The 20,137-nt window shown below is 35.9% G+C and overlaps 2 protein-coding genes across 3 annotated transcripts in view; one reads left to right on the top strand and one right to left on the bottom strand.

Moving 5' to 3' along the window:
- Nucleotides 1-6,380, top strand: part of LOC121315849 (transmembrane protein 181-like) — a 30,667-nt gene extending 24,287 nt beyond the window's left edge. The window contains exons 14-17 of one of the 2 annotated variants that reach the window (XM_041250345.1): nt 180-262; nt 1,260-1,349; nt 4,599-4,665; nt 5,336-6,380. In XM_041250345.1, coding sequence (XP_041106279.1) covers nt 180-262; nt 1,260-1,349; nt 4,599-4,665; nt 5,336-5,420 — 325 coding nt within the window. In that variant the 3' untranslated portion in view covers nt 5,421-6,380. The remainder of the gene's footprint in view (nt 1-179; nt 263-1,259; nt 1,350-4,598; nt 4,666-5,335) is intronic. The other variant, XM_041250346.1, reaches the window with a different exon arrangement.
- Nucleotides 6,381-9,812: 3,432 nt separating this feature from the next.
- On the bottom strand, nt 9,813-12,480 carry LOC121315850 (dynein light chain Tctex-type 1-like). Its single transcript, XM_041250347.1, has 5 exons — nt 12,427-12,480; nt 11,348-11,389; nt 11,065-11,188; nt 10,372-10,449; nt 9,813-10,127 (listed from the first exon to the last, which is right to left on the bottom strand). The coding sequence occupies exons 1-5, from the start codon at nt 12,451-12,453 to the stop codon at nt 10,057-10,059; spliced, it is 342 nt and encodes a 113-aa protein (XP_041106281.1). The 5' UTR covers nt 12,454-12,480; the 3' UTR covers nt 9,813-10,056.
- Between the last annotated feature and the right edge of the window lie 7,657 nt (nt 12,481-20,137).

Raw genomic sequence — 20,137 nt, forward strand, 5'->3', positions numbered from 1 at the left:
CTCTTTTAAGTTTTACTTAAACTTACTATCATTTAGGGTGGGCCTGTACAAAACTACATTTGTAATACTAAATGTGCCCTAAATCTAGCCTCTTGTTCTGCAGTCTAATAATAGTTGATGAGTCTATAATGATGTAATACATTAAAATACAATCAGTTTTTAATGTCTTATTTTTCCAGCATCGCGATACTGTACCTGAGGTTTGGATCAAAAGTTTTGCAAGACAACTTTGTAGCTGAGCTGTCAACCAACTATCAAAACTATATCCTTTCAAGATAATCAGAAATACCTGCTGTTTTAAATTCTGTCATTTTTGTGGTTGTGTTTTGAATATTAAAGAGCAAGTCGCTTCAAATGATAACTTTTTTTCACCTTTTCCTTACCTTTTTTCTGATATTTGCAATTGTAGTTCTGAATCTGAACTTGAGTGACTTAATTGACGAACTAAGAAGAAATGTCCCTACGAAATGGACATGCAAGTACAAACTGGGGCAGTGCTTTGATCTGTTTTGAAAAGCCCCACGACTTTAGAAGTTGCCGTAACTTCTATTTTTATCATTTCTTGCTCCTTCCAGTTATGGCTACCAGTAGTGTCCTCTAGTTTAAACCCTCACAGAAAAATTAGTTTTTCATATGAGGTGTCTGCAGATTTATATGAGTAATACTTGGATGCATCAGTTTAATTATCATAACACGTAGTACACACAGTGTAATTTATCATCCAGTCCGTGTTCGATCAAAATCTGATTGTTTTGGATTTTTGTCATTGACGGGTCAATGGACGCTACAGGTATAATTGAAATCCACTACCAGAATGGGAAGTGAAATGAGTTGTTCTTCCTCCAGTAAGTTTCTGAGCTTTTCAAAAGAGTTCAAAGCACTTTATCAGCTCATATGAAAAAAAATCTATAAAACTCTCTGAGCAGCTGTACTCATAACTACTCACGACAATTGCAAATATCATGAAGAGGTAAGGGAAAGTAAAAGCAAAAATGGTAAAACTGGCATTTCAAGCTGCTGGCTCTTTTAAGGGCTCTTTCCTGTTTGTGGGACTCCTCTGAGCTGCTGTTTTAGTTATGGCTAATCATAACTGTTTATTTCAGTTTTATTATATATATAATGTATTTCCTGAATAGCTATTAAAATGTCTTTTAATTCGCATTTTGGATAGCATACTGATGTTTTGACTATAAGTAGTATGGCTCTTATGAGAATGCATTAATACTCCTGTTTCGGATATTCCTTGACTCGGTACGCACCAGCTGAATTTTTATCCTTCTATGGTTTATTGAACTTTTACCTCTACACTTTAGCCTTTGTGTACTCTCCTTCAAAAAATGCTCTATATGGTAAGTTACATGTCTCTGTTAAACACTGTAAGAATTAGCCATCGGTTGTTGTGGTAGGGTAGCGTCACCGCCAAGGCTTGTACTGGCAGGAAGGAGACCCAGAGACAGAAGTTGCAAGGGGTAATGCACTCTTGTGGACTTTAATTATAAAATAATAAACAAAGCGCAAACAGGCACAATGGCCAAAGCAAACAGTTTAACAAAAAATAATGTATATATTTTTAACCACTGCGGTTGTAGAGCGAGCCGCTGCTTTCACACTTGGCTATATAATCTCCCCTACACTACTATGATAATTAGTTATATATTTACACATCACAAAATACACCTTCACCAGCTATCACCAACATTAAATCTCACCACGAATTCTAAACTAACACCCGTGATCACCCTTTTTATACACCTTTGGCTGGAGCCTAATTAATTTATGCAATATTTGGCTCCAGCCACATTCCCACGTGTTTTTGCAGGGAGGAATTTAACATCCAGCCTACCACCTAATATACCTCACACACACTGAAAAACAAACAACGAAAAAAAAAAAACCTGAAAAAACTGAGCTGTCATCTTTTGAAGCCAAGTGTTTCTCGCTTGCCGTCTGAAAATGTTCTTTCGGGACCAGAGGGTATATTTGAAACCATGACTGCTTCACTTCCCTGTGACTACCACGGTCATATTTTAGTTGTGTGTACATGGTTGGTATTCCTTGGATTACATCTTCCGAAACATGATTCACATGATTCTGATAATTTGTCACTACATTTTTTAAAATTTATTTTTTTTATTTTTTTTATTTTTACAAGCAGCGCAGTTTGCTGACTGTTTCTAATTAGAAAACTCTGTCCTTCCGCCGAACACAATGTTTGTGGCATGTTTTTTACGTGAACAAGCTAAAAGGGTTTCATTTTGTGAAATGAAATCAAACTGAACAGTCTGCATTGATTCATCTACCAGCACACTTTTGAAAGTAATCGTGGTGGCAGTCTTACACAAGTACATTCTTCAAAGCCTTCGCCACAGTGGCGAACTTGGTAAAAAATAGTTGAGCCACAAGGGAAACGTTTCACTTATGGCGACTTGGCTATCAGAAATGTAGTAACAAGTGGGTCGTTAGTAACACTATGTAACACAATTTTTGTTCCTGGGTAGTAAGTGTTATTTCCTAATTGCTTATGCCTCAAAAGTATAGAAAATGGCTATTATTTCCAAAAACTTTGCTTTTGTGACCAGGACCAGTGATATTTTGAAATGTACCTATTTCCAATGAGAAAACGGTCTTTTCATTCACATAAAGTCAGAAAAAAACAACATATGAATCCAAATTAACATGTATTTATACTAAAGTAATACAAAAGATTTAGAAGTGAGTAGTTTTTCGGGATTTACGATTATACTGTAAATCACTTTCATGAATCAGCCCCCAAATGTAGTCTCCCATCATGTTCTCGTTATACTGTCCTTGGAAGCGGCGTTCAAAGTCCAGCATTTCCTGGTGGAAGCGCTCGCCTTGCTCCTCCAAGTACGCTCCCATGTTCTCCTTTTAATTTATCAAGATGAGCATCAAGGATATGGACTTTGAGAGACATCCTACAGCCCATTGTGTCGTAGTTTTTCACCAGAGTCTCAACCAGCTCCACGTAGTTTTCGGCCTTGTGATTGCCCAGGAAGCCCCGAACCACTGCGACAAAGCTGTTCCAAGCCGCTTTCTCCTTACTAGTGAGCTTCTTGGGGAATTCATTGCACTCCAGGATCTTCTTTATCTGTGGTCCAACTAAGACACCGGTTTTGACCTTTGCCTCAGACAGCTTAGGGAAGAAGTCTTGAAGGAACTTGAAGGCTGCCGACTCCTTATCTAGAGCTCTGACAAATTGTTTCATAAGGCCCAATTTGATGTGCAGTGGTAGCATCAGCACCTTCCGGGGGTCCACCAGTGGCTCCCACTTGACATTGTTCCTCCCCACAGAGAACGGTCCACTGTGGCCAGTCCCGCCTGTGGTAGTGCGCCTTGGTGTCCCTGCTGTCCCAAAGGCAAAGATAGCAGGGAAACTTGGTAAAAACGCCTTGGAGACTGGTCACGTGCAGTGAAGGAAGGAGGTCCACACAATCGTTCTCCCAAAACAGTCTGTCTTTTAATAATAACGAAAATAATAACAAAACAAATAAGTAATACCAACACAAAATAATCCACCCCTTTACCAGCAATGGTATTGGGGGGTCCACGGCAGCTCTTAATAAAAATAAAAAGTAAACAAAAACGGGACTTTGTCCGTCCCCACGTTCTCCGTGCACGCAGTGCTCTTGGTGCTGAGAAGCATGGTGCCGTGAGTGATGTGGTGCTGTGCTGTGCTGTGCAGGGACGTGCTCAGTGCTCAGCCGGTCCACGGCTCACTCCTCCTCTGCAACACAAAACACACGTAACCCAAACAAACCAATCAATCAATACAGGCTCCGGCCGTCTAGTTTCATTCCTTAGCGTAAGCAGAGGTTTTGACGTAGCTGCTCCCCTTTGTACCCAGCAAACTCCTCCCCGCAGTCACCGCGTTGCCATGGTTTCCCTAATAGAGGGCTGCCCCGCAGCTGACTGCAATGGAATCGTCCTGAGTACTTGCAGCTACGCGCCCCTCCTAATATGGTCACCTTCCGGTTTCCACCTACCACCGAGGTGGCAGCTCTAGGAAACGGCTTACCTTCCTCCTTACACAGCGCCCTTTCTAATCGGGAGGGAGATTTACAGCATCGATCCTTTCTCTCTCTATCACAGAGACCCATCAGGAATGCCACCATTGCAGCCTTTTGATGCCATCTCAGAAAAATGCAGATACGTATCCACTTAGGCAGCTGGAACTAAACTGAACTGGTGGGCTTAAGGCCCCTGTATTTATACTACTATTTATATTACTGGAAAGTTCTAGAAGTTACTCCAAGTTTACTCAGCACTGAATCTATCTGGAATGTTCTGGAAAATAGGTAAATTTCAAAATATCACTGTCCTGGTCACAAAAGCAAAGTCTGTGGGGAATAATAGCCATTTTCTATACTTGTGAGGCATAAGCAATTAGGAAATAACACTTACTACCCAGGAACCAAAAAAAAATCTGTTACACGGTGTAATCAAAGAATAAACCCCTAACAGTATTTAGTATTTTAAATTTGAATATAATGCAAAACCGTGTGGGACAAATTTAAATGAAAGATGTTCCAATGACTACATTTTGTCAGTTATTTATTATTGACCATTGTTCTCTGTAGATTCCCAGTTGAAGGACAACCCAGCTTTTTCTATGTTGAATGACTCGGACGATGAAGTTATTTATGGGTAACTATTCTGGTTTCATTTTAGAAGCATCTGTTGATTTGTTGATTACTTATCTGTTGGTAACAACTTAAGTTATTTAATAGCAAGACACTGTTCACAATGTGCTTATTAAGAATTACACATTTTAAACTATTAATGTTTCATTATTATAGAAGCTGTGTAACTCTATACGCACACACACACACACATATATATATATATATATATGTGTGTATATATATATATATATATATATATATATATATATATGTGTGTGTGTGTGTGTGTGTGTGTGTGTGTGTGTGTGTGTGTGTGTGTGTGTGTGTGTGTGTGTGTGTGTGTGTGTGTGTGTGTGTGTGTGTGTGTGTGTGTGTGTATGTACACACACAGGGTGCTCCAAAAGTCCTGGTCCATGAACCAGGACCAGCACTATAAAACATCCTGTGTAATCCATTACTGTTGTTTTCCATTGTATTTCTTCAGCTGCGAAAGTCAGGAAGTTTAGACAATCTACTGTGTATTTTAAGTTCTATTCTTCAATTGTGTTGGTGTTCCTGCAGCTCAAAATGGAAGAATAAGACCAAAGGAAACAATGCGAATTTGTTCCCTCAAGCAGGATGCTTGCCAGGGTTTTAAATTTTTTTTTCTTTGTTCAAGTAACTTTTTTTTATTATTTTTTTTTTTTTTTAAGGAGTGACTATGAAGAAATGCCCCTACAAAATGGACGTGCAATAAAAGCTAGTACCAAGTATGAAGATGAGACGGACAGCGACTGAGGTTCTCATTAGTTCAGAGAAACTTGGCAGCAAACTAAAACCACAAGTGTAAATATTACATATGTACTACTGGATTGGCATTTTATTGTATTTAAATGCAAGTGGGACCGGTTGTTTTTATTATTAGTACAGTCGGCACCGCCTAATCGTGATACTGATAATCGGGATTTCTGCTTCACTTTTTAGAGCAAGACTGGTTTGCGTAGCACTGGTTTGTAAACCACATTGAACTCTTGAAGCTGGAGTTATCTGTAGTTTCTCAGGCTGCTGTGGCAAAGAAATTTGGCATGTCAACATCACAGGTGCCTCGCCTTGTGATAAGATGTCATTCCATTATTTTTCATTTCACGTAGAAATAAGAAACCGATTTTGTTTAGGATTAAAAAAATAAATAAATGAAATGATGTATTTTAACATTTAATCATAATGTGATTTAATTTTTTTTCTTTTCATTTAGAAACAGAAAAGTGTGACCTAAGGTCATCTCAAATGCCTCTCGTTCTAATCGGGACAGCTGCTTATTCTGGATGTTTTACTTTTCCCGAGGTGTCTCGATAAAGCGGCGTCGACTGTATTATTATTTAAAAAGTGCTACTTAACATGATTGAAAGAACAGATGGAGTTATAGTTACACTACTACCCTAAGAGGTTGGTGATTGATTTTGCTACCAGGCATTAACTTCAGTCACCAAGGCACAAGGAGTGGTAGTTAAAAGATTTATCCTCCTGAAAAAAATGAATAAACTGCAATTTTTTTTTTCAGTATAAGAAACCCCTTAGCTTTGATAGCAGTGGTGTTTTGACTACATAACAACAGAATCCAGAGGTAATAAAAGGGAAAAATATGTGTGAAGTAAATAATAATTTTTAATCATAATTTTATAGAAATGCCTATAACTGAAAAAGCATTACAGATTTACTTTAAAATCAGTGTGTAAAAATAGATGTCTTATTAGTTATCTTGTGTTTTTTTTTTTTTAAATTTAAAGTGTGTTTTTAAAATTTTAAACCTATATAATATATATATATATATATATATATATATATATATATATATATATATATATATATATATATGTGTGTGTGTGTGTGTGTGTGTGTGTGTGTATACACACACACACACATATATATATATATATATATATATATATATATATATATATATACATGTAATAGATATATATTATATATTATATATATATATAATATATATATATATATAGATCTATAGATATACATATATATCCTTGCTCTTAGATGGATGTATGTATTTTTACTTAGAAATTAACAGGGAAAGGAAATGAGTTGTTATGAAAGAATTGCCCTTGTACAGTTGATGTAAATATTTACACATTTACATATTTTTTTTTATAGCTTTAAATTGCACTTCACTTTTTGATATATTCATGTTTGCTTTCTGATTTGCCTTAGATATTTTTATTTAGTTTTAAGGTAACCAGTGAAAGTGTTTCCCAATTTGTATTTTTTTTTATTTTAAATATAATTAATTTTTAGTTTGTACATGCTGATTGATCAACTTTACATTCCGAATTTAATGCTGAAGCTACTGACTTATCTTTTGTCTTAATGTGTATTTTTTGCATTGTATGATGGTACTTATACATCAGATTACTGTACAGTTAAAAAAAAAAATGGTATCTTGAAAAGAGTTATCTTATGCTGGTAAGGCTGAGGTTGAATAGCTGTTTTTTTTCTGTTAGGATTTGAGCCATTGATTCAGGCTATTAAAAAGGTGTTGCTGTAGAAAACACCAACATGTGGGCAAGGAGGGCTTTGCATTGGCAGCATTCAGTTTCTAGGGACTTCACGCACATAATGGAAGGGCAGGTAGAACTGTCAAGGCAGTGCATAAAAACTTGCCATATGTGAACTTGAGGTTGTTTTTGTTGCTGGAGGGTGGTTTTAGTGTTTTATACAATTGAAGTGAAGATTCTTGTGTTGCCAACATCTACATTCTGTGCTGCATCTTCTTAAACTTAACTGGGACCCTTACATTTATCCAGCTAGAATAGATTAAATGCTGCTATAAAAACATCACATGCTAAAAACCTCAAATCTTCATTTCTTCAGGGTAATATGCTTTAGTTTGAACTACTTGTACTACTAAATAAAGCATTGATTTTGACTGAGACCTTGATATTTTCAAAAACAAAGGATGGCCTGTACTCCAATAAACATCTTCCAAAGGCTTTGAACTACTTTCAAAAATACTTTCTTTAGACCTCCCTGAAGCTGGTGACTCTGACAGGCCAAACTGAATATATGTTGGAAAACATATTTGTTTCAAAATTCTTTTAAGTGAATGGTCAATACATTTAACAATATGATTGATCACTTTTTTCAAAGTTTTAAAAATCAGCAATGCAGTAGAGAAAGCTTTCCTCCAATTCAAAATTTTAAATGCCAAATAGCAACTGCCTTGATTTGTCATTTTGGTGCCAAATTATTATTATTATTATTATTATTATTATTATTATTATTATTATTATTATTATTATTAATAGGTCAATTTAAGCTGGGTATGGTCTAGAAACAACATTTTCTGCCAATATTATTATTAGTTACATTTGCTGTATTAGTTTTTATTAATCATTGTAATCAATTAGAAGAAACTCTTTTTTTTTTTGTTACATGCAAGGATTGATCCTTTTCATAACGGCTTATGTAAAATTATGCGTAAACAGATAGCATATACTGGCAGTTCTGCACAAAAATTCACAATTAACCCTTTGCACTCCATTTATTCAGAGCTTTCAATTTATTTTCAAACGTGCTGTTTAAAATACATATTTTTTCAGAGTAAAACAGGTTTAAAATGCAGTGAATCGCAAAAGGACACTCTGTACTGTATCTACAGCTAAGCCCCACCCCTTCTTCGCTGTATTTTTCACATACCTCTTTATAGACGTGCATACTGATAAATCCTCTCCTGATCACTCATTTGATCACCAAACTCCTCAATAATGCGATCCAAGTCATTATTTTATTACTATAACATCTCAAAATGCTCTGCTAATGTCAGTGATATTCTTTGAGCGCTGGATACAGAAGCAGCTATCTCCTTTGTTATGTCTGTGCTATCTGTAGTGGATGGGGCTATGAGAGAGGCTTTTTTTTTTCGTCTCTGCCATTGAAAGGTTTTCTCTGCTTTTTTTTCTGAGAAAAAACGACTACAGACCTGTGCTTTGTCTTTTTGATGATGGACTGCAAAGGGTTAAAGCTGCACACATGCATATATAGCACAAGAACAACAAAATAATCTACAGCCTTTGCTTTGCTTTGTGCCTTGTATATGGTACATTTAATCATAACGTGAAACCATATATCATTACCAGATTTGTACCTTTTGATTAGTTTTTATTTGAAATGTCAAGTGGATGCCAATTGCCTAATGTACAGTTCCGAAGGGCAATGACTGTGTTGTATGTTGGCTTGGAAAGAATCTGTAACTTATCTAGGAAACTGATGTAAGATAACATGTATGTAGAGTTAATATCAAGCTGTACATACAGTGCAAGTTAGCTCTGTGTACAGTATGAAGGAACCTTGCTTTTACTTGAAGTATTAATAAACTGTAAAGATGCTCGCTCTCTCTCATTAAGAAAAACAATTTTATAGATGTTGTAGGCAGCAATATTACTATAAAAAGGTAGTCCAATCTAGTTGCTCTAAAGATAGGGACTCAAAGGGAAGATTCCATCTTTAACACTTATAACCAGGATGAATGACATTGTTTTAGTCGGGAGGAAAAACGAATTGTTGGTTCACTTACAAGCTGTGGAAAGGATAAATAATATAAATCACTACGGTGTTCAGTAAATATTCATTTAAACTTTTTAATGTATATATATTTTTTTGTATTATAATGGTGGGTACATTTAAATCAGATTTGTGAGCTACTGCACACAAATGTACTGCTTTATTTCCCAGTTTAAAAAAATAAATAAAAATAATACATTTCATTAATTCAACAAAAAGGAGCAATGAAAATGTCATTCAACTTAATTTGTACAATATGCACTCCAGCAAAACTATAAAGGGTGAAGAAAAACTAATGTGTCTCTACAGGACCAAACTTTATAACAAATCCAATGTACTACTGCAGCTGTTCCAAATGTAATGTCATCATTATGTTTCTGAACACTTTTACAAAACACATTGTAAACTAACTGATGTAACTTGGCACAATAGTAGATTTAAACTATTTTATACTTTATCAATAATTTTAGCATCCCATTTTCCAGAAAGTCAAATAGGTGGATTATATATTAGTGATAGAGTAAAAAGTGCAGGGGACATGTAAAATAATAATAAAATAAAAAGTCCTTAAATAATTTTTGTTGGCAGTGATTTAAAAAAAGAAAAAAAAAGTTGTGTAATAATTTATTTAAAATGATGTAACATAGAATAGAAAAACACAAAACATTTCAGTGATAAACATTTCAAAGTGCTGCATGTTACCATTTTCGCACCTTCAGAGCTTTGTTGAATTTTGGTCAGTTAAAATACACAAATAACACTTACAAACAACTCAACACAGCACACATAAATATGTACTATAAATGAACATAACTACTGGTATTTGTGTGAAAAATAAACTAACAGGATTTTAATTTTACAGAGCTAGTCCAAATACACTGACAATACAGTACATAGATTTATTCTCCCATCTCACAGTGCAGCTTCCTGCAAAATAGAAAAGTATGTTAAAAAGGTATCAACAATGTATTACAAACACTTTGACCACCCCATGACAATCCAAAAATATGAAAACCCTGTTGAAACATTTAATGTCAACCTTTTAAGAAGTATCCCAGGTGTCAATATTTATTTTAGTCCTCTTGTTAACTATCCACAGGACACTAACTCATAATGAGATCTGCAATATTCAGTCACATGTTTTACCTAGGTCTACTTCCCCTCAACATACCATCTGTGGAATTGTCCCAGAAGCAGGAGCTAGCAGTCTGAAGCCCTGCGCCATTCTTCTGCATGATGACACAAGTCACTGTTCAAATAATAAATATATGCTATTAGTTTCTCAATTAGGCTTTAAAACTAGTTTTTACTAGTTTAAGGTGGTGCTGTGTTGGACCATGTTAGAAATGTAATATCAGTACTGTTTTATAAAATATTATCAGCATAACAAAACACCAACTGGACACAAAGTGGACCCCTTTTTTTAAAATTTCTGTTTTGCTTCCTGAGCTATAATATCTGGAAGATGCGCTTTTTAACCCACTGCTACTGTAAGTAGTAGTATATTACAGGCATAGCTACAAGCAAGTTGTAAGGGCAGATGAAGCTTGTGTACTTCTAGCTGAAACATGGAGATTTTTTAAAATAATGTTCATAACACAGAACGCTGAACTACTGAAGAATGTGCAACACAATACAAATGACTGTAGGACAGTGCAGCTTTAACAACTATTGTATGTGAAAGTTTTATATTACAATAAATAATGTGCATAAATATGCATTGTTTTTGAGCACCCCATTTCCTTTACTTACACAAACTAAGACAGTTAGTGAAAGGGGAAATAGTCATACCTAAGCATCATACTGTACATTCCACAGCAATGTATAACAGTTACTGTATATGAATTAATCTCTTAACACTCACCAATATATTTAAAAGGTTTGCCTAGTTTTGCCAGTTGACTTAGGCACTGCTCCACCACATTTGATGTCCATTGGTTTACTCTACTATGCATGTAAGTGTGTCCTCCAATAGCACCTTCAACTGACTGCAAACACGTGCAAATTGGCAAGTATTTATCTTCAACATAGTTTAACAAAACACACAATGATCTTCAAATAAAGAATACACCAAATCTATACGAGGCAGCAACATTTTATGTAAGCAACTTAGCCCCTAAAGGACAACAAATTAGTTTCATCCTTACCTCTTTTATGATAGTGCTAACTTCGTCAACAACAAAGGTAGTCTATTAGAAACAAAGACAACATTTGATCTTGATTAATGTAATTTTAACAAGGTAGCAAAAATGAAAAAAAAAAAAAAAAAAAAAAAACAACACAGGCTATTATACACAAAATGCATTTTGCTTAATCCCGTTTATAAAGCGCTTCTGAGATTCAGAAACAAGTCAGCGTGGCCATGCTGTCACACCCGGCTACTTGACTAGCTCGATTACAAGGACGTCAGACTATCAAAGAATTCCTAAAAATTCAAACATAACTGACCAATTTATAAACGAACAAAATAAACTGTAACAAACTTAATTTATGTGATAATTAAATTTGATCAATTATAACCAATAATTCTGAAAGATCTTACTTGGTCTTACTCCCCTTGCCTGTGGCGGCACCGAGTTTGAGAGAGCGCTCTCCAAGGTGTTTAGCACTTAGCATGATTTTACGTTGGACCCTGTGAAGCCAGTGCTTTCATACATCCTGGTGTGCGCACAATCACGTACAGTTCACATGGTTATGTATAAAACACATACCCCTTAATTATTTAACTAGTGAATCTCGCAACTCCAGTGCCGTAAAGAAGACGTATGTAAAATAAATCTTCAATTTTTTTTTAGCATAAACTGAACAAAATCATTTTAATGAAACTGTCCAATTTATTATCAACCTGACACAAAATATTGTGTACCTGCAGTTCAAACAAAGAAAAAAGGGGTTGAACTCTTAATCTGCAAAACAATGGCAATAAATCTAGCAATTTTTTTTTTTTTTTTTTTTTTTACTAATACATGCTGATCATAAGCTGTTCACAAACACGCAAATAAGGGTTGCTTTCAAAAGTAAATTGATTTAATAACACTACACTGTTAACGATTGAAAATAACTGGACTTTAAAACAAACCATAGCGGCACAGTTATTTAGTCGCACGGTGCCGTATAAATAACCCCATAAGTCTATAATGAAACAGCAGTATTGTGTTGTTTGAGTCGATTTTTTTTAATTACTTTTATTTTAATTTCGTAAACCTGAGTGTCACTTATTGTTTACCTCCTCTCCAGTCTGAAACTCTTCCATGTTGCGTCTGCAGCTGCTTCCCGTGCTCCATTCACACACGCATGCGCACATCTGTTAAATTCAGCTCCAACAAAGGGTACCATGGGATCTCTGTCTGTGCCTCTGCCAGGAGAGGATATCGTGCAAATCCAAAATCGACTTGAGCAGCAGTAACTCACCAAGGTCAGAATATGCAGCATCATTGTACTTTGCTACAAGCAGAGGTGATCGCTTACGGCATTTTCAGATTGTGCAATGCAGTCCATTCTCTAGTTTAATGCTATTAATATGTATCGCTAACTGCCTCGACCAACAACATGGAACTCCGGAGTCGAGTATACCTGCCAACTGCGCGCTATATTCCATTGCAAAGTGGCTTCCTGAAGAAACGGAGAAAACTTCGACATAGCCAGACCTGTTGCTGGTGAATAGGCGGATTGTGTAGGGAGTTATGACAGTGGTAGAAAGTTGGATAAATGGGTGATAATTCATTCTGTATGTAGGAGATTTCATTACATAGTGGTACCTCGTAATGTATTTTAGAGCAATAAAAAACCTACTATATATTTTAACCTATTCTTTAAAACAGGATAGCTTTATTATTTAACTACTGTAGCCTGACATCTTTATTAGTGGTGCAAATGCACATGATTCTGTTAACATTTTTTTTATTATTACTTTTTGCCATTTGCTGTTCAATTAAGGCTTTACTGAAAGTAAATTGTTACTATAGTCAAACACAATGATGCAAAAAAACATACAGATAATTTAAAAGATTGCGCTTTAATAACATTTTATTGTAGATTTTAATTTAATTTGCCAAAACACGTTCTGTACTAAATGGTAATTCATAATTTGCAGGGCATTGATACGTGCTCCCTTCAAAACTAGACCATATGCACATAGGGAATATTTATTTTAGGTTTTGTATTCCTGTATTGGAGAAGTAGTAGTTCTTTTAAAACAAGTTATTTTCTTGCATTGTTCTTCTTTTAGTGTGAGCTGTTGTGTTAGGACACAGTATATCTTTCAGCTACTGTTAAAGAAGTCTCAGGTAGGTTACCAGAGGTTACAGGTCATTTCATTTTTATTAGATTGCGATTTGCAGGTCAGTGTCAGGCAGGTAGGTCTATAAACCCAACACAAATGTAAAGCAAAGATTAGACCAGGCAGGTTTCTCATTGCGTCTGTCAGCCATTCGGCAGGCAGAAATGACTGTACAGTTAAGCCATGTAAAATTAAACAACTTTTGTCTGCAGTCTGTGCCGTGGAATTCACATCTTCTTCCCTCCAATTGTCTCACTTCCTGCAGGCGTGATGTCAACACACACGTGTACTACTGAACACATACAAGTACTTGATAAAGCGAAGCTGAATGCCAAACCATGTGTCATATTGTATCTTGTTAATTGGTTAACTATTGATACATGCTTTCATTAATCACAACAGTAGCCCTAATCCAAAACACAATTTCAATTGTCAGTCAGTATCAGTTCTTGCCAACAGATGTCTCTGCGCTCACATCCATTAACTTGGAACAATCCTTTCCTTGTCAAAATTCTTTCCTACAAGGCTCCCTCCAACCGGTGACCTCATATTTTCAATTGTCTTGTGTCTCTTCAGCACGGCACTATTAGAAGACATGATTACCCCTCTTTCCCCAAGTACTTGTGCAGTTGCACTCAACAGAACAACATGGCTTCTATTTATTTATCTATTTATTTATTTATTTATTTATTAATCTTAGGACCCCAGACGAGGGAGCGCTGTGCAAATGTATAAACATATTTTAGCAATTCATTATTTACTAAGAATAGATCTGAAGGGCAAAGATTCAAGTCTTATTACAGTCTTTCAAGATGAGAACATAATTTCTTGAGTTGCGGGTACTATTATTGCAATAGATATTACCCACCACTAAATGTTATGCATACATAAAAAAGAACAATGTTGGAAATGAAAGCAATAGTGTCATGCATTGCACATACATTAGAGCCTCCACAGTGAGCCACGTAATGAGCAATCATGAAACAATCATACTTGAACCATTTCAATGGCTCATCCCAGTACTACAAAGTATGTATTAGAAGATTAATAAACAGAAAACTGTTGATGGGTACTGACATTTATTTAACCCTTACTGATAAGTACAAATAAATTGTAGGTTTAAATTTACCAGTACACTTTTACGCAGATGTTATGGATTTTCTGTTTCTGGCACCGATCTGTGAACAGTATAGTTAATATAACAATTTATTGGAATCTGGGCATTTGATAGATTCTATAACATATGTTAGCTGTGTTTGTTTTATTTTATCTTTTTAATTATTTGTTTTGTTTTTATTGGTTTTAAACTGATAAAACTTAAGCATTGTCATTTCATTAAGCTGGTCTTCTTTCATGGATTGATGTTGCTCTGTGAAAATGTGTCCTTATGAAGAAACACTTCTTTTAGCTTCCACAGAATTGATAACAACTGAAATATGGTAACAGCTTCTGTGGAAGCTCATAAAATTATAGTGCTTTATAGTTTGGTTATTTTATAAACAACATTATAAAATAAAATACTGAAGCAGCTACAAATTAAAAAAGAAATACCTGTTGCAATAAATACATAAATAAATAAAGAAGCCCTGTACACTTTTGTTATCTTCGTGATTGGTCATCGGATAGCTGATTGCTTTAGCCTAGGCTTTTCTGTCCCTCAGTAATAAGATGCAATTCACTAGCTTTCAGTTGCATCTGTACATTGTACACTAGCTTTAAGTAGCATCTATGGGTACCTACCTACGAATGAAAAATAAAAGTCACGTTTGTACCAAAATATGTATTAAATTAGCGTATCTGTATTATTTGTTGAACTCGTATGGATGATTCTACTGGCAAGAGCCTTGCACTGTCACTGCGGGATTCGGGTACAGGTGTTGTTGTTATAGTGAAACGTGGGCGAGTAGGGTAACTTAATTTACTAATTTTAAAGATTACTGCATAAACGTTTTTACTTTTATATCATTAACTTAAAGTGGTGGTATTTTAGCTCCTTTCTTGGACTATAAGGACCATATTTGCTGAAGCTACGTATGGGTTCTGTATCCGAAACTGGTATATATATATATATATATATATATATATATATATATATATATATATATATATATATACATACACACACACACACACACACACACACACACACACACGTGTGTCGCTGTCGTCTATATCCTTCGGATGAGAAGCGGAACTGCAACAGCAGTTTCATAGTTCACCCCCAATTCTCTGTCGCTTTGCATAAAAGTATCTGCTAAACGACTAAATAATAATAATAATAATAATAATAATAATAATAATAATAATAATAATAATAATTGCGTAACGATATGTCTGTTCTTACCCCCCGTCCCCCCATGTTTTTATTTCATTATTTTTTTGGTTTGGTGGGCAAACGAGGCAGGCTGCACGTTCCTTTAACTCATCCTAAAAAGTTAATCAAAACCCAGTTTGAGAAAGCTGTATTATATCAGCAGCCATGCAAGAACAAACTGGAAGTCAGACACAAACATTCAAGTTGACCCTCCGGTATTTTAATATTAATTAGGTTATTTGCATTTGGAACGATAATTTCTCTGGCTAAAAGAAAACATCATGGAAACGCACGCAACCCGAAACTACTACCAAAATAGAGTAAGAAAAAGATGAGGGTTATTTGTCTTTTTCCGTGGAAATTGCCCAATGTCTCAAATACTAACTAAACGTTAACAGTTAACAAACTGAATAAAGAGTGTCAGGGTACAGTTCCCCTGTCTTTCAACGTTTTGTGTGCAGGTGACCCCACGCCTGGTCTGAAACCTTTATGCTGTCCTGTTATGTACTCTTAGAGTGAACTACTTAATTATAGATAGTATCATTGGAAACCTGATGGGAGGCATTAGTTCACAGTTATTATTTCCCTGAGAAACACAAGTCATGAGTTGTGACTGGTTCTACGTCAAAGGATCTCAGATTTCATACCACAACATCTAATAACCACACAGGTGGACTGATGCAATGTTTAACCCTCTCTCCCTTCGAAATTGGTAATAAAACTGGCTAAAAAAAAAAAGAATCAAAGTAGCAGTATTGACATTTTATTATGAAATGTGCATTTCCTAAATATGTTGCTTACAGACCAAAACAAAATACTCCCATTCAGACATGACCCACCTTTATTTCCCAGGGGACAGATTTCCAGTTATTTATTCAACACTGAATTAATTGTATTTGTTAAACAGCACAGGTTTGACTGATAATGTGAAATAAGTAAATGGTCACCAACAAGCACTGTATTCAGATACCACTTTAGATCTGATAAACTAACAGTATAGAGTGCATTCAATAAGACAGTAAGTTGCGAATTCCACTTCAAATGTCAGAGGATGCCGTTTGTTGGGCACTAGTCAGTTTGCCATAGGAGATACTTTTATCTGATAGGATTGAATTTGAATTACATTGCATTATTTGCTCACTTGGAAATAGACCATAGTGCAGCAACAACATATATTCTGTGATCCTATAGTAGCGAGGGATTACTGTAATGTACATTAACTTTGTCTTGATATTCACTGTCTGAAACACAGGATTCAACTTAAATATAGACAGTGGTTTATATTCTGGTTATTGTTAATTAAATTAGAATAATCTAAATTGTAGCTATGCAGTACTTCAAGTAAATATTAATTAATATATAAAAAAAAAAACTGGTAAAACACCCTGGTATGAATGTATTCAATTTCTTGTCAGATGTAAGGAAGAAAGAGTATTAAACATGTTGGGGGTTATTTGCAAAAGCGATCCACTGGAGGTCGCATTATTTAGACCTTTTTTTCTGCACCTCTTTTTTCCACCAATTCAGTATTTTCTATCCCTGCGGAAAGCACGGCGGGACTCCTATCTGCTAGTTTTGTTCATTAGTTATTGTGGCGGTTTCTTTTGGCTAAGTACGTAATGATCTAAGAGTCTGTGTCTATTTTCCCTACAACTGAAATCACGGTGATGTGGACAGGTAGGAGCGTTACCCTCACAAGCCATGTTCTTGTTTAGCTAAAACAACGTTTTTTTTTTTCTGTAGCTGCAACTAAGCTTCTCATGTTTCTCTTTATTTCAATGCTTGTTATTGAAAAATGTGAACTCAAATCTAGTAATGTTCTAAAATTAACAGACTTTCACTAAAATCAATATAAAATGGATGGTAGTCCTTTGGAATGTAAACAATGAAGATCAAGTCTTTAGCATCATTCTGTAGGACCATGGGGTGAGTAAACCAGCTGGCTCAGGCAAGTAAAGGCATGTCCCAAGGTCTGCCAATGACACTTGGTAAGTGCAGCGGTAATAATTTGGATAACTGGTATATTGATACAGCTGGGAGAAATCAGCTGTTGAAGTGTTGAGTGATTCTTTAACTTTTAAGCATTTCATATTTGCCAGGTTATTGTTTTACAGAAAGTTCTTGAGACACGCAAGTGTACCCAGAATGATTTATAAATTGCTATGGTTTGCAAGTGTGGTAAAATGAAATTTCCTGTTAACCCTTTGATGCCTAGGTAGAATGACCATATTTTGGCTTGAATATAACCACTTTGTGTTTAGTGCTTGTAGTTTGGCAACCTTACATCAGAAATTAAAACCCAATATATCTATAGAAAGGCCTTTAGTAGCTTTTTCCAACTGTATAATGTATTTTTATTTTTTTAAATATATATATTTTTTTTTTATTTTGAAATGTGTTATGTTTTTATGTAAACTGCACCACCCAAAACATTATTGAAAAATATATAATAATAAATAATATTTTTAAAAACTGCCAATTTCGACCCCTTTCCAAGCTAAAAAAAATTCAGATATGACAGAAGCAACATTTTATGAGGATTTCAAATTTAAAAAAAAACAGATTTCAGATATATTCAACTATTGAGGAGCTACAAGATTTTGTCCGAGCCATGGTCTGTATGCCAAAATTCCCCAAAACTGCCCTATTTTCAGAACTGTAAACTATTTTATGAAAGTAGTCCAGACTAAGGAAAATATCACAAAGTACATTGCCATATCTAATGTAAAAGCTTTTAGCATTGTAATGTATGAAAAAAAATATTATGGAAAATGAAGTCGTTTTTATTAAAAGTTGTTTTTTTTATTTAAAATGAGAGAGAGAGAGAGAGAGAGAGAGAGAGAGAGAGAGAGAGAGAGAGAGAGAGAGAGAGAGAGAGAGAGAAAAGTTTACATACCCCAATGGAAATTTATAATTTTTGGAAATTTCTCTAAAACAAATAATTATAGGAACTTTCTTTTGTAGCAAACGTTTTGCTTTTGTGGATGTGGGAAAAAAGTTACAAAAAACTGGGGATACCAAGCAGGTCAGAGTCGGAGAACCTCAGCTTGCGGGCAGGGACATAGCGGGTCACCAGGTTGAGGAGGTACTCGGGACCTGTGTGATGAAGGGCATTCTAGGTGAGCAGGAGAGTTTTCAAAATTATTCTGAACTTTACAGGTAGCCAGTGCAACTGGGAAAGACGGTGGGTGATGTGACCACGTTTTTTTACATCTGGTAAGGATCCTGGCAGCGGTATTCTGAACTAGCTGCAGTCAGTTTATGGTGCGTGCCGGGAGACCACCATATAGAGAGTTGCAGTAGTCGAATCGAGAGGAGAGAAATGCATGACAAAGTATCTGATTTGGCTGATTTCAACAGTAAGCTGGAGACATCAGCAATGGAGAGAGGAGAGAAGGAGGAGAGGGCAAGAGGGGCAACTGGAGGAACATCAAGGTGGTCAAGTAGTAAACTGGGTTTGTGGTGGGAGAGCGTAGAATAGATGTTGTCAATTTTGTTCTGAAAAAAAGAGGAGAAATCATGACAGGTAAGAGAGGAAGATGAAAGGGAGATTGATCTGTCGGTGGCTGGATGTAGGATTTGGTCAATGGTCTTAAAGAGAACGTTGGGTTTACCGTGTCCCACAGTTATGATTTCAGAGAAGTACTTCACCCTGGCCACGGCGAGCGCATGCCTGTAGCTCGTGAGATTGTTGGTCCAGATTTCTCTGTGAACATTTAGTCCAGACAATCTCCACTTGCGCTCAAGCTTGCGGCAGGCAGACTTAAGCACTCGAAGACCGAGAGTGTACCATGTGCAGTTTCGATATTTCTTGACCGTTCTGGTTGTAAGCGAAGCAACAGTGTCTGATGTCAGTAAAGGTAGCGTTTTAGAGGGTCACTGCATCATCAACTGAGGACGGGAGAGTACCAGTTAGAGGGGATGCAGAGATACATTCCAAGAGTTTCAGAAGATTCAGCAGATTCTTGGGATGGAAGGAGATAACAGTATCGATAGCGGAGGATGGAGCAGGGATATTAATATTAGCAGTGATTAAGAAATGGTCAGAGAGCGAGATACCTGTGACTGAGAGATTGGAGATATGAAGACCCCTGGTGATGAGCAGATCCAGGGTGTGTCCTCAGGTGTGAATGGGGACGTTGACAGATTGAGAGAGTCCAAAACAATCCTGAAGCAAGTTGAAGTCGGTCACTAAGAGGGAGGAATGCAAGCCAACATGAATGTTGAATTCACCTAGGAGTAGGATTTTGTCAGTAGAAGTGCAGACGAGGGAGAGGAATTATGGAAACTCTGCAATAAATGCAAAGCTGCTCTTAGGTGGACGGTAGATAACAGCAAGGATGA

This window comes from Polyodon spathula, chromosome 5, assembly GCF_017654505.1.
Source record: "Polyodon spathula isolate WHYD16114869_AA chromosome 5, ASM1765450v1, whole genome shotgun sequence".
Taxonomy (NCBI): domain Eukaryota; kingdom Metazoa; phylum Chordata; class Actinopteri; order Acipenseriformes; family Polyodontidae; genus Polyodon; species Polyodon spathula.

What these genes read in the sequence shown, in the direction of transcription:
- LOC121315850 (XM_041250347.1), bottom strand. Translation starts at nt 12,453, where the DNA reads ATGGAAGAGTTTCAGACTGGAGAGGAG. An exon ending in AGTTTCAGACTGGAGAGGAG is followed by an intron (nt 11,390 to 12,426) that starts GTAAACAATAAG and finishes TGTTTCTAATAG; the next exon opens with ACTACCTTTGTTGTTGACGA. An exon ending in TTAGCACTATCATAAAAGAG is followed by an intron (nt 11,189 to 11,347) that starts GTAAGGATGAAA and finishes ACGTGTTTGCAG; the next exon opens with TCAGTTGAAGGTGCTATTGG.